Raw genomic sequence first — 11,604 nt, 5'->3', positions numbered from 1 at the left:
GGACTTCAAATCAAGTGTTGCCTTTCTTGATGCGCCCAGGCTGTGTATGTGTGCGTAAAAGCGTATATGTGTGCTCTTTTAGGGATGTGAAAAGTCGATTTTAATCATGTTATATATCGATAAACGCTACACAGCGGAACGAAATAGCGATTAATTGAAGCTTCAATATCTTCGTTAAACATAAACATAATTGAAATGCTAATGGATAATGAATATATTATAATATAATAATATAATTCAATTATTGCGGAAACCTATTTTAGGAGGTATTTATGTATTTTAATTAAATATCTGAACTTTCCCTTGGTTCCCTGCTGGGGCGTGACTATAAAATTGTGATCTGACAACCACAATAAAGAATAAAAGCGTTTTTGGTCATTTTAGGTATCGTTAAGCCTTTGAAGTTAAATTAAAATTGCAAGAAATGTCGATAGTTTATCGATATGACTTTATCGACATGGCTACAGCAACGTGGGCCGCATTGTTAATCGTACACTAAACAAAAGTGGCAACAGTGACAGCTCGCTGAGACTACGTCTTTATATATTATAAGTCTATGGTGTGAATGGTGTGTGAAATATGTCAATTCACTGGGGCAAAGTGTCTCCAGGCCATAATTGTTAAAAAAAAAATGGCAAAGTGTCAAAGTCATAAGCTGAAAGCAGAGCTGAAAACTTGAGAGTGAAAACTTGAAAAGATCAGGGCCTGAATTTTACTAACATTTAAAAAGTATAATCTGTAAACAGCAAACATTAGTGCTACTAAGAAGACCGGAAAAATGCATTTTCTAGACAACTTTGACCCAGTAACATCTGAGCGTGAACGTCGTAAGCTGAACCGTAAAAACTATTTTGGAAAGTATGTGGATCACTGTCCTGATACCGTTGATTTAATTATTAGACATAAAACTCAAATCTAATTCGTGTTTTGTAATTTCAGTCGTAAAAGTAAATCAATATATAACGAACATGGTGAAATAGCGGCCACAGGTAAAGATCTATGTGATTGTTTGGACGAAAAGTGCCCTGGCTGTCACTTCCCATGTCCGAAATGCAGTTCTTGTAAATGTGGCCACGAATGCAGGTAATAACTAACTAAGAAAAAGCTTATAGCTCCTCTACACGATGGGCCAACCCCGGCTAGGTACTCCAAGGGACGCAGCCATGCGGTAGAATGAGATAGCAATATCACTTGCTCCCTCTAAAGCATAAATGCGTGCCTTGGAGTGGCCAGCGCTGGGCCATCGTGTAGAGGAGCCATTACAGGTGTGTCATTACAATAAAATTGTGGTAGTCGAGAGTGAGAGGGTCAGAAACATCTTGCCTTCGCGCCAGTGCATTCACACAATACTGTTTTAAATATTTTAACTAGAATTCTATTTGTTTCGGACACTTTAAATCATCAATGTCGAGCTTGTATGAAATTATCATGTTTAAATAATGCACTGCATGGGCTATCAAAATCGGTGCAGACTTCTCTTGGTCTAGCTCTATAAAAGTTTGTTTTGTAGAAATGTGATCAGTTTGCTTAATCCAGATTTTTTTTTTAGGATAAATCGAAAATGGATGTATGACAGGATTGAGATAGAGGGCAATGATGCCATTATTAAAAATGAATACAAACACAAATAAATTCCTGAATAAGAATATTTGTAGTGTTTGGTAATTGTGAGAAGTTTAATCTATGACCAATATGGTGTGAGTTCTTAATTCATTTTGGTTGGAAGTAAATCAACAGAAAATTTAATTTTGAAAATTTGCCATCTTCTTTGTATGTAAGACTAAGTATTAAACATAAAAAATAAAATTCTATAAAATAAAACAGTTTTTTCTTTTATAAATGTATATTTTATTTAATAAGACTATGACAGGAAACAAACAAGCATATATTACTAATACCATAAGTATCGCCATAAATATCATGTTGCTAATCAGTCCTTCACATTGGCCAAGAGTTTGAAAAAGTATTCCACTTCCAACTCTGCATCCTCGTCCAAGTCAGTGCAGTGTACAGCGTTGAGCACAGAATTTTTCCCATACAGAGCTCTTAGGGAGTCCGGGTACAGCTGGCGACACAGGTCCTGCATCACCAGAGATAATATATGTATATAGGTATGGTATTTATGTAAAATTAAACTATTATTCTTATTACTGTTTTTTTACCCGACTACAGCAAAGCAAAAGGAGGGTTATGTTTTTTTACTAATCCATTTAACATTTCGTCAGGGGGCTGTCCATAAATTACGTCATCGATTTTTGACCCCCTCCCCTAATGTCATCCAAAAATCATGTTTCGAATGGCCCCATTTCCTCCTACGTCATGCTACCATCATCCGATGTCCAGACCCCCCTCCCCCTAATTCGAAATGACGTAATTTATGAATAGCCCCCAGGTGACAATTAAAACACACTATAGTTCGTTTTTTTTTAGCATTAGAAAGAAGTTGCAAGAAGGTAAGCGATCTTGACATGTCTTTTAATTGAAAAACGCTTTTTAAAAATCATAAACTATTACTTATGAAAGCAGAAGAATATCAATGATCGTATTAGATTCATAATAATTGTTACAGGTTTGCCGTAACTTATTTTTAAAATGTGTTTTTCAATTAAAAGACACATCAAGATTGTTTACCTTTTTTCTAATGCTAAAAAAAACGAGGTATAATGGCAAAAAAAATATTAAACAAAAATCAACCTTATTCAGGTATTAATATGGCTCACTATGGCTATAAACGTGTGGCAGTAATTAGTGAGTTTTCTAAGTAGAGAAGTAAGAGTAATGTTCTAAGTTGCCGCAATGGGTAGGAATAGTTAGATTGCACCATGAGAAAAGGACACTCAATAACAGACGTGTATAGACAATCTTTCAACGACATTTTAATTCGTATCTATGTATGTATATCTATTATTGTGTGGTGTGTGCCCTCTTTCGGCACTCGAGTAAATAATATTGTAGTTTTAGTACAGAATAAATAATAGTACTAGGTACAGAAGACTCGCTCCCTAACAAAACGCGTCTGTTACGATCAGCACAGATATGGCCGCTAGGTGGCGACAGCGCCACGCGCGGCTTATGGCAAACCCCAAAATTGGGGCCGAACGGATGTACTTTTAGCTACCTGTAGCAAAGCGACGAAATCGCGGAGTGAGCCACGCCTGGTTTTTCATGCTGCTGATAACGTTGGATGGAGATTTTAAGGTTTTGATAATTGTTGAAAAACTTTATATATGCAGAATAGTTAAGTAAAGTTATACCGGGTCTCGCGGTCCGCAAAACTTCCTGAATTCTTGAACAACGTTCATGTTTGGTTTGTTACACTTCACTTCTAAAACAACGCATTTACCTTCTGTGAGATGAATGCACATGTCCTGGAAATGTAATATGTGGCGAATAAATAAGACATTAAGTAGGATTATGTAGGTACAATCACATTTGTCTATTTTTTCGCATTCCATCTATATACAGGGCGTCCCACGGCGATGCCACATGGAGGGAAAGTACCTTAAATATCATAGATAGCATATTTTGCTGAAAGAAGACTTCATTTTATTTTTAAAACTTAGTAAAGTTGCATTCATACTTTTTTAATCTTTTTTGAAAAAAAATGTATGGAAAAAAATTATCGCGTCATTGAAGCCTTTCGCTCGGTATGACAAAGCTACAAGGTATTTTTTTTTCTCGTGTAGCGGGTTCGATTCCCGGTTTAACCATGAAATTATTTAAAATGCAATTCAACTTGTTTTTTTAAATCGAAATAATGTCTTCTTTCAGTAAGATGTTCATTTACAATAATTAAGGTACTTTTCCTCCAATGACGCGATAATTTTTTTCCATACATTTTTTTTTCAAAAAAAATTAAAAAGGTATGAATGCAACTTTACTAAGTTTTAAAAATAAAATGAAGTCTTCTTTCAGCAAAATATGCTATCTATGATATTTAAGGTACTTTCCCTCCATGTGGCATCGCCGTGGGACGCCCTGTATATAAATGCAAGTGTCCTGACTGACTGACTGATTCATCAACGCAGAGCCGAAACTACAAAAGATAGAAATTTGAAATTTGTACACTAGATTACATTTATAAAGTGTACAAGAGATAAGAAGCGATTTTGAGAAATTCAACCCCTAAGAGGGTTAAAAAGGGGATGAAAGTTTGTATGGGGTTCAAGTTTTATTTTAAGCCAGGAATTTGAAACTTCGTAAAAAGATATATCATTAAAATACAAGAAAACTAATTTCAGCGTTTTTGAAAATTCAACCCCTAAGGTGGTGAAAAAGGGGTTGAAAGTTTGTATGGATATCAAAAAATTTTTCGAACGCGGGACTTGAATCTTTGTATTTTGGGGATATTATTAGAAGACAGGAAAAGTAATTTCAGCGTTTTGTAAAATTCATCCCCTAACAGGGTTAAAAAGGGGTTGAAAATTTGAATCCACTACAAATGCTTTGAAACTTCTTAGAAAGGCGTAATAGCTGATTACAAAAAAAGTGATTGCAACGTTTTTGGAAATTCAACCCCTAAGGGGGTTAAAAAGGGGATGAAAGTTCGTCTTGGGGTGCAAATTTTAATTTAAGCTAGCAACTTGAAACTTTGCAAAAGGGTATTACATTCAAATATAAGAAAACTGATTTCAGCGTTTTTGAAAATTCAACCCCTAAGGTGGTGAAAAAGGGGTTGAAAGTTTGTATGGATATCAAAAAAATTTTCGAACGCGGGACTTGAATCTTTGTATTTGGTGATATTATTAAAAGACAGGAAAAGTAATTTCAGCGTCTTGTAAAATTCATCCCCTAACAGGGTTAAAAAGGGGTTGAAAATTTGAATCCACTACAAATGCTTTGAAACTTCTTAGAAAGGCGTAATAGCTGATTACAAAAAAAGTGATTACAACGTGTTTGGAAATTCAACCCCTAAGGGGGTTAAAAGGGGGATGAAAGTTCGTCTTCGGGTGCAAATTTTATTTTAAGCTAGGAACTTGAAACTTTGCAAAAAGGTATTAAATTAAATTACAAGAAAACTAATTTCAGCGTTTTTGAAAATTCATCCCCTAACGTGGTGCAAAAGGAATTGAAAGTTTGTATGAATATCAAACATTTTTTTTCAAGCTTTCAAGCTAGGAATTTCAAACTTGGTAAAAGGGCATTAACATTATATTTAAAGTTTGTATTATAAAGTTTGCATCGATGAAAATTATAGGTACTCAAGATGTAAAATGTTCAAGATAAGAGTCCACGCGGACGAAGTCGCGGGCAACAGCTAGTAGTTAAATATACGTCAATGCATCCTCTATTGATGCTGACTGTACCTACAATAGGTACCTATTGGGGCAGAGTTGAAAATATACTCTAACGCACCTCATATTCAGGCACGACTCCTTTGTATATTTCATAGAACTCTTTTGCATCATGAATCTTCACTGAAAACATCGCCATTGCAGAAATATAAAAGCTATCCGAGGTACTGATTCGATCGATAACATTTCCTAGATGGCCATCGATCAACACATGAGGTTTAATGACACAGCATGTGCAATCTTTGAGAGTTGCTTGATAGGGTACTTTAAGAGTATTGTTTTCTTGGCCGAAGAACCAATCTATTATCTGTAATTACAAGAAGCGCCGGGTAAAAGAGGATTGACTATCGAGTGGGTAACTGTTTCCTACAGGTTTTTTAACAGTAGAGTTCCTTCGTTCATTAAGATGATATTAAAACTTCTTCACCACACCGGTTACGAGCTTTGTGTTTCACTCGGTAGCAAAATTTCGTGCCTTGAAACCTTCGCAACGTTCAAGATTCCACTTTTCAAACGACTCGCTAGGCTTGTGATTCCATTTGGGAATCTTTCGTTTGCTCGAGTATCAATATAAGGACGAGGAGTTAAACAATAACTTTGCCCTCATTTAGGCTTTATAATATATATTTTTTAATTTCCACGTAGGTACTCGTACATATGCGGATCCGTGGTCAAGCATATATAAGAGAGCTTAATTCGATGACATGCAAGAGGGAGGCAAATGCTACATGATTGAGTACAGAGTACAGGTAAAACCTACATTTTTCTGCAAATAATAAGGCGAGCGTGGGTCCCTATCTGTTATATTTATTTAGATGGGTTCGGGTTACGTGAGTGGTATTTTTTATTTATTTCTACGACAGGCTACTGGACCAAGTTCTTACAATACAAATCGCACTAGCCTTTGCTGCTTCTTCCCTAGTATTGCAGCCGTGTGCTACATTCCTTAGAGTATTTTGACCGTAAAGGTGTCGCAGAGTTCCGGGCGAGGCTTTTTTTGGATCCGTAGCACCCAAGCAAGCCCGAAAGTGTTTCACAGCCTCCGGAGCAACCAGCTCTAAACCCACTACCTCGCCGGATGTAATGTAGTCTATTATGATGCTGTAAACAAAATAATGTAGGCTTTAGCCATCTTGAGATAGGTAATGGATGAAAAATAGAATAGAGTATACCTGGGGCGCCCCCAAGCGGGTGCTCCGTTGGGTACCACAGAGGATCGATCTACCGCCAACACCGAAGTTCTCAAATTGCGGGAATCTTTCTCTACCACTCTTAATCACACCTTAATTGGAGTAAAAGATTCCCGCAATTTGCGCACATTTGCAGTAGGCCCTCAGATATCGCTATAACAATAATATATGGTGGAGGTGCATGTGCCCGAAATTCGAATCAACAGAAGGAAAACCGAGAAGCAGCATGGCTTCGAGATAGGAGGCGCAGTAATTTTTCAGAATTCTCATTTTGGGAAGTGAAGAGTTCTTATATATTCGCTTTCACTAAGTAAGATTTATCTAGGTAGGTATTCCGAAGAAAATAAGTATTATAAATGACACATTGTAATAATAGCCTGTTAGAAAAATTGTTTATGTCTACTTACGGTAGCATGTCGCTTCCGGCGCAGTTTTGGTAAAGTTCCATGGCTAACTCTTTACTAACTTTGGCATTTTTCATGCGAACGATTCTAAAGCCTTTTTTCATTATAAATGTCAGTATTTTTCCGTGATCACTCGGAGGGCCGGGCTTGATCAAAGCGAATGTACTGAGGGAAAATAAATTATAGTAGATATATAATATAAATATATCATAATATATCTTTGACGACCGGTCTGGCCTATAATACCTACACGGTGTAACATGAGTAAACCGAATAATTTTAACAGCGTATTCCTGATCATATTTAGAGACAAAAATGTCCTATAAACTTTTTTGATATTCGCCTAGTTTCAGAGATATTATTAATTAAAAAAAAAAACAAGTTTTTATTGTAACATAGTGTAAAAGGCCTTTTTGATGGTGATGTTGCTGCTATGGGACGTAGTCTAAGTATCCATATTGATAGATGTCAAAAAGTGACAAGTAACACTTTGCAAAAAGTAGGTTCTACGAAAAAAAAATGTAAAAATCAATTTTAAGTGACAAGTTTACCAATAACATTTATTTTTTATGTACAAATACATTCAAAAAATTAAAAAAACAAAACAAAAAAAAAATTTTTTTTTGGAGAAATTTACCTAAAGGGTCATTCCACCGTTTCGGGTGTTACACTTGAACTCATAAAATAAGGTTTTATTCGATATTGTAACAGGAACTAGGAGGTTATAACTATTGATTCATCTACTACTTTGATAATATTTTCCTTTCCTGTACGCACATTATTAAAGTATAAGAGAAATAACTAGATAATCACTAAAAAGTAGCTGTTTCGGGCGTTACGCGAATTGGCTTATACCTTCTGACCATCAGTACCAAAATGCATAATTAAGCGAATTTTATCAAGTAAGCTCCAGTTTTATTTATGTGAAGTAATAATAGTTACTATAGTCTACCGAAACACTGAAGTCACACTTAGTATCACTTCTTATTTAATTTTAATAAAATAAATTACCTGTTTCGGGTGTTACTCATGGTTCGTTTCGGGTGTTACGAGTACGAAATTAAGACAGATTTATACGAAATTATGGCTCATTTTATTGAAATTATTGTCTTTTTAATAAATTCGATTAAAAATATAAGTAATAAATGCTGAATTATTTTAAAATACATTATCTTAACAATAAAAACTGTTTCTCGAAGATATCATAATTATTTTTCTTTAGATGCGAATATTTCCGAAAATATTCACTTAATCAAAAACTTGTTGATGGTGACAGCTATTCATTTCGAAAGATCTATCCAACGACACCCCACATCACAGGATGAAATGCAAAAAAAAATTAAAAATATTTTTTTTGTACAGGAGCTACCATAAAAAAACATTTTTTTTCGGTTTTTTTTGTGACATTCATGTTCGGGATGTTTTCTATGGAAATAGGTTAGTTTTGACTTCTTAAACCAGTTTTCATTTTTCAACCCTTTGCGGTAGCGTTTCTTATGGAATGACCCTAAACTCATTACATTTTTTACTACTTTTGACCTCAGAAATGCGTGGTTAAAATTATTCGGTTTTCTCATGTTACACCGTGTATAGTGGGTATTAGTGACAATAGTGACCCTGCCTATGAAGCCGATGGTCCCGGGTTCGAATCCTGGTAAGGGCATTTATTTGTATGATGATACAGATATTTGTTCCTGAGTCTTGGTTGTTTTCTATGTATTTAAGTATTTATATATTAGTACTATATCGTTGTCTGAGTACCCACAACACAACACAAGCCTTCTTGAGCTTACCGTGGGGCTTAAGTCAATTTGTGTAAGAAACTATATTATAAAAAAAATCTACTAAGCTTAGTAAGGTTGGATTACTTTAACCCAAAAGTGAAATAAAAACCACATTGGAAGGGTCCCTTAGGTTCTATAGGGTTGAAGAAATATTAAAACGCGGAATACAAAAACCGTCCGGTTTGCTAAATCTTACCAGTGTTTTACTAAGACGAACAAATGTGCAATAGGTAATAAAACTTGCACCGTGTTTATCCCAAGGGTTAAAGTTGTCCTCTAGGGCCAAAGTAACCCGACCGTACAAAACAGGACGAATGAGCTCAAGCTAAACTCCGGCCTTTTCTTGAAAATGCGAAAAAAGTAAAGATCTCTCAATGCCCTATGCAACCATTAACTACCTACTTTTGGAAAAACAGCTCTCAATTTACATGAAACGATGCCTCTCCACTCCAGCAACTTAAAAAATAGTTAATACATACATAGTTTGTAAATCACTGTAGGAGCAAGTACCTCTCCATTTTATTGAACAAAGTTCGCTTCGTGATGGGAGCGCAATCCTTTATAAGAATCAGTTTAGAAAATATGTTGACAATATTGCCTATTTGAAGCATCTCCATTGTTAGCGTCGGCAGTTGGACTCGACGAAGTAGGTTTTTGCCCTTTTGAGGATCAATAACTTGAACGGAATTATCAAAAGGATAGAAGTTAAGGACTAATTCCACCATCGTGTCTGATTCCTCGTCGTACATTTCACATAGAAAAATATATTTATCAAAGTAGTCGAAAACCTAAAAGTAAAACCGATTATCTACTGAAGAGTCGTACAAACAGCAACACTCCTAACTGTACATCGGTGGACTTTATTACAAAAAGCATGTGATCCACCGATGTACAGTTAACAGTGTGGGCGATGGTACCTAAACATGAGCAAATGCGGGTGTTTTACAAAGACATCGATTTGCAATTGTATTTCTGTAGGTTGTGCACCGATATATATGATGATACACCTATATAGAGCTATTGAAGCGCTGGTGGCCTAGCGGTAAGAGCGTGCGACTTGCAATCCGGAGGTCGCGGGTTCAAACCCCGGCTCGTACCAATGAGTTTTTCGGAACTTAACTATGTACGAAATATCATTTGATATTTACTAGTCGCTTTTCGGTGAAGGAAAACATCGTGAGGAAACTGGACTAATCCCAATAAGACCTAGTTTCCCCTCTGGGTTGGAAGGTCAGATGGCACTGATGGCAGTCGCTTTCGTAACAACTAATAGTGCCTTCGTCAAATCATGGGATTAGATGTCAAGCGGATCCCAGGCTCCTATGCGAGCCGTGGCAAAATGCCGGGATAACGCGAGGAAGAAGACACCTATATAGAGCTATTATTCATATTCCGCTACGTGACGCTAGATGTCGACTAGGAAATAACGCGCGTTTTGGTCAGAAAACTGATGTATGGAGTAACCACTCTTTCTTTACTTATATGTATTATATTACTGTATGGTAATATCACACAAAGAATTAAATTATACTCCCAACCTGCCTATTTTGGGTTTGCCTGAGTTTTCCTTTTGTGAAAATGTTATGCCTCATAATTTCGAAATTCAAATAACCTACATGAGCGAAGATGTTCGAGTTAGTTTTGGACCATATTTAGCATTTTTTGTACTACTCATAGGTAAAGTACCGTGACATAACGTTGAATCCTGAATGTATGAGAAATTCAAGTGTTAACGCCCAAGGTGAAAATAATTTTGATACCATGTGGCACATACCTACTGCTTTCTGCTGGGAAATTATTAGGTATGAGTCAAAATATTACTTACTTAAGCCACAGAATAAATAATAGTACTAGGTACAGAAGACTCACTCTCTAAACGCGTCTGTTACGATCAGCACAGATATGGCCGCTAGGTGGCGACAGCGCCACGCGCGGCTTATGGCAAACCCCAAAATTGGGGTCGAACGGATGTACTTTTAGCTACCTGTAGCAAAGCGACGAAATCGCGGAGTGAGACACGCCTGCTTAAGCTAAAAAAATAGTACGCAAAATAGTGCCAAGGAAGGGAAAAGTGCCATTTTGATCCCTCGTAACAGGGCACAAAAAAGCTCTTTTCCGAATAGGAGATGTGAAAATGAGCTTTTAATGCCTGTGCACACCGGCTTGCGTGTGCGTAACGTGCACGTGCGTGTGCGGTAAAATGTTGGAGCCGCACACGCACACGTAATGGCTCCTCTACACGATGGGCCATCGCCGGCCACTCCAAGGGACGCAGCCATGCGGTAGAATGAGATAACAATATCACTCGCTCCCTCTAATGTATAAATGCGTTTCTTGGAGTGGCCGGCGATGGCCCATTGTGTACTGGGGCCTTGAGGATCTACCGCGAACCACGTTGTCTCCCTGTCACACTGACGTACAAATTTACAAGTGCGACAGAGAGGCAACTCATCGAACGTGGTTCGCGGTAGGTGCTCTGTATACTACAACGCCGCACGCGCACATGCACGTCACGCACACGCAGCCGGTGTGCACAGGCCTTTAATATTCTATGTTGTTGATGTTGAAACGTGGTTGAAACTCTTCTGATCCCAACACACAACATCTTTCACGTAAAGTGCCTACACAAACATGGCCTTTAGGATTTAACATGAAATCGTACCATTTTATAAAGGTACACACGCTTTCCTATTATTTCAAGCAGACAGGCGATACATAATATTTTACAACAAGGAATTAATATTAGGAAATGTTAACAGTTTACGTCACTATGACAAGTTTGGCATTGTTGTTTTATCTTCATAGTTCAACGAGTTCAACCTTTGGATCAAAGAGTAATATAATATTTATCTCGCTTTTGGTTATATCTTTTACGGGTTTATAATTTAGAGACCCTACCGCGAACCACCGTTCGACGTGTTGTAAAGGCCCC

The 11,604-nt window shown here is 36.9% G+C and overlaps 2 protein-coding genes across 2 annotated transcripts; one reads left to right on the top strand and one right to left on the bottom strand.

The window, feature by feature from the left end:
• Positions 1 to 641: 641 nt before the first annotated feature.
• On the top strand, positions 642 to 1,821 carry LOC134680153 (ARL14 effector protein). The gene is made up of 3 exons (XM_063539215.1): positions 642 to 858; positions 940 to 1,083; positions 1,550 to 1,821. Exons 1-3 carry the CDS (start codon positions 779 to 781, stop codon positions 1,629 to 1,631), a joined length of 306 nt encoding a protein of 101 aa, XP_063395285.1. The 5' UTR covers positions 642 to 778; the 3' UTR covers positions 1,632 to 1,821.
• A 43-nt stretch (positions 1,822 to 1,864) lies between these two features.
• On the bottom strand, positions 1,865 to 11,447 carry LOC134680154 (nucleoside diphosphate kinase 7-like). The gene is made up of 7 exons (XM_063539217.1): positions 11,335 to 11,447; positions 9,183 to 9,460; positions 6,892 to 7,053; positions 6,197 to 6,395; positions 5,356 to 5,601; positions 3,255 to 3,368; positions 1,865 to 2,080 (listed from the first exon to the last, which is right to left on the bottom strand). Exons 1-7 carry the CDS (start codon positions 11,335 to 11,337, stop codon positions 1,931 to 1,933), a joined length of 1,152 nt encoding a protein of 383 aa, XP_063395287.1. The 5' UTR covers positions 11,338 to 11,447; the 3' UTR covers positions 1,865 to 1,930.
• Positions 11,448 to 11,604: the final 157 nt, after the last annotated feature.

The sequence above is a fragment of the Cydia fagiglandana genome, chromosome 3 (genome assembly GCF_963556715.1).
Source record: "Cydia fagiglandana chromosome 3, ilCydFagi1.1, whole genome shotgun sequence".
Classification (NCBI taxonomy): Eukaryota; Metazoa; Arthropoda; class Insecta; order Lepidoptera; family Tortricidae; genus Cydia; species Cydia fagiglandana.
The sequence above is the reverse complement of the archived record's forward strand: the minus strand, read 5'-3'. Positions and strand labels throughout refer to the sequence as shown.

Bases quoted from the DNA above. Each gene is read 5' to 3' on its own strand.
- LOC134680153 (XM_063539215.1), top strand. From the start codon at position 779: ATGCATTTTCTAGACAACTTTGACCCAGTAACATCTGAGCGTGAACGT. The intron at 859-939 runs GTATGTGGATCA...TTGTAATTTCAG, and splicing joins CGTAAAAACTATTTTGGAAA to TCGTAAAAGTAAATCAATAT. The intron at 1,084-1,549 runs GTAATAACTAAC...TTTTTTTTTTAG, and splicing joins AAATGTGGCCACGAATGCAG to GATAAATCGAAAATGGATGT.
- LOC134680154 (XM_063539217.1), bottom strand. The intron at 5,602-6,196 runs GCTAGTGCGATT...TTGTAATTACAG, and splicing joins CTAGGGAAGAAGCAGCAAAG to ATAATAGATTGGTTCTTCGG. The intron at 2,081-3,254 runs GTATAACTTTAC...CTGGTGATGCAG, and splicing joins TTTGCGGACCGCGAGACCCG to GACCTGTGTCGCCAGCTGTA.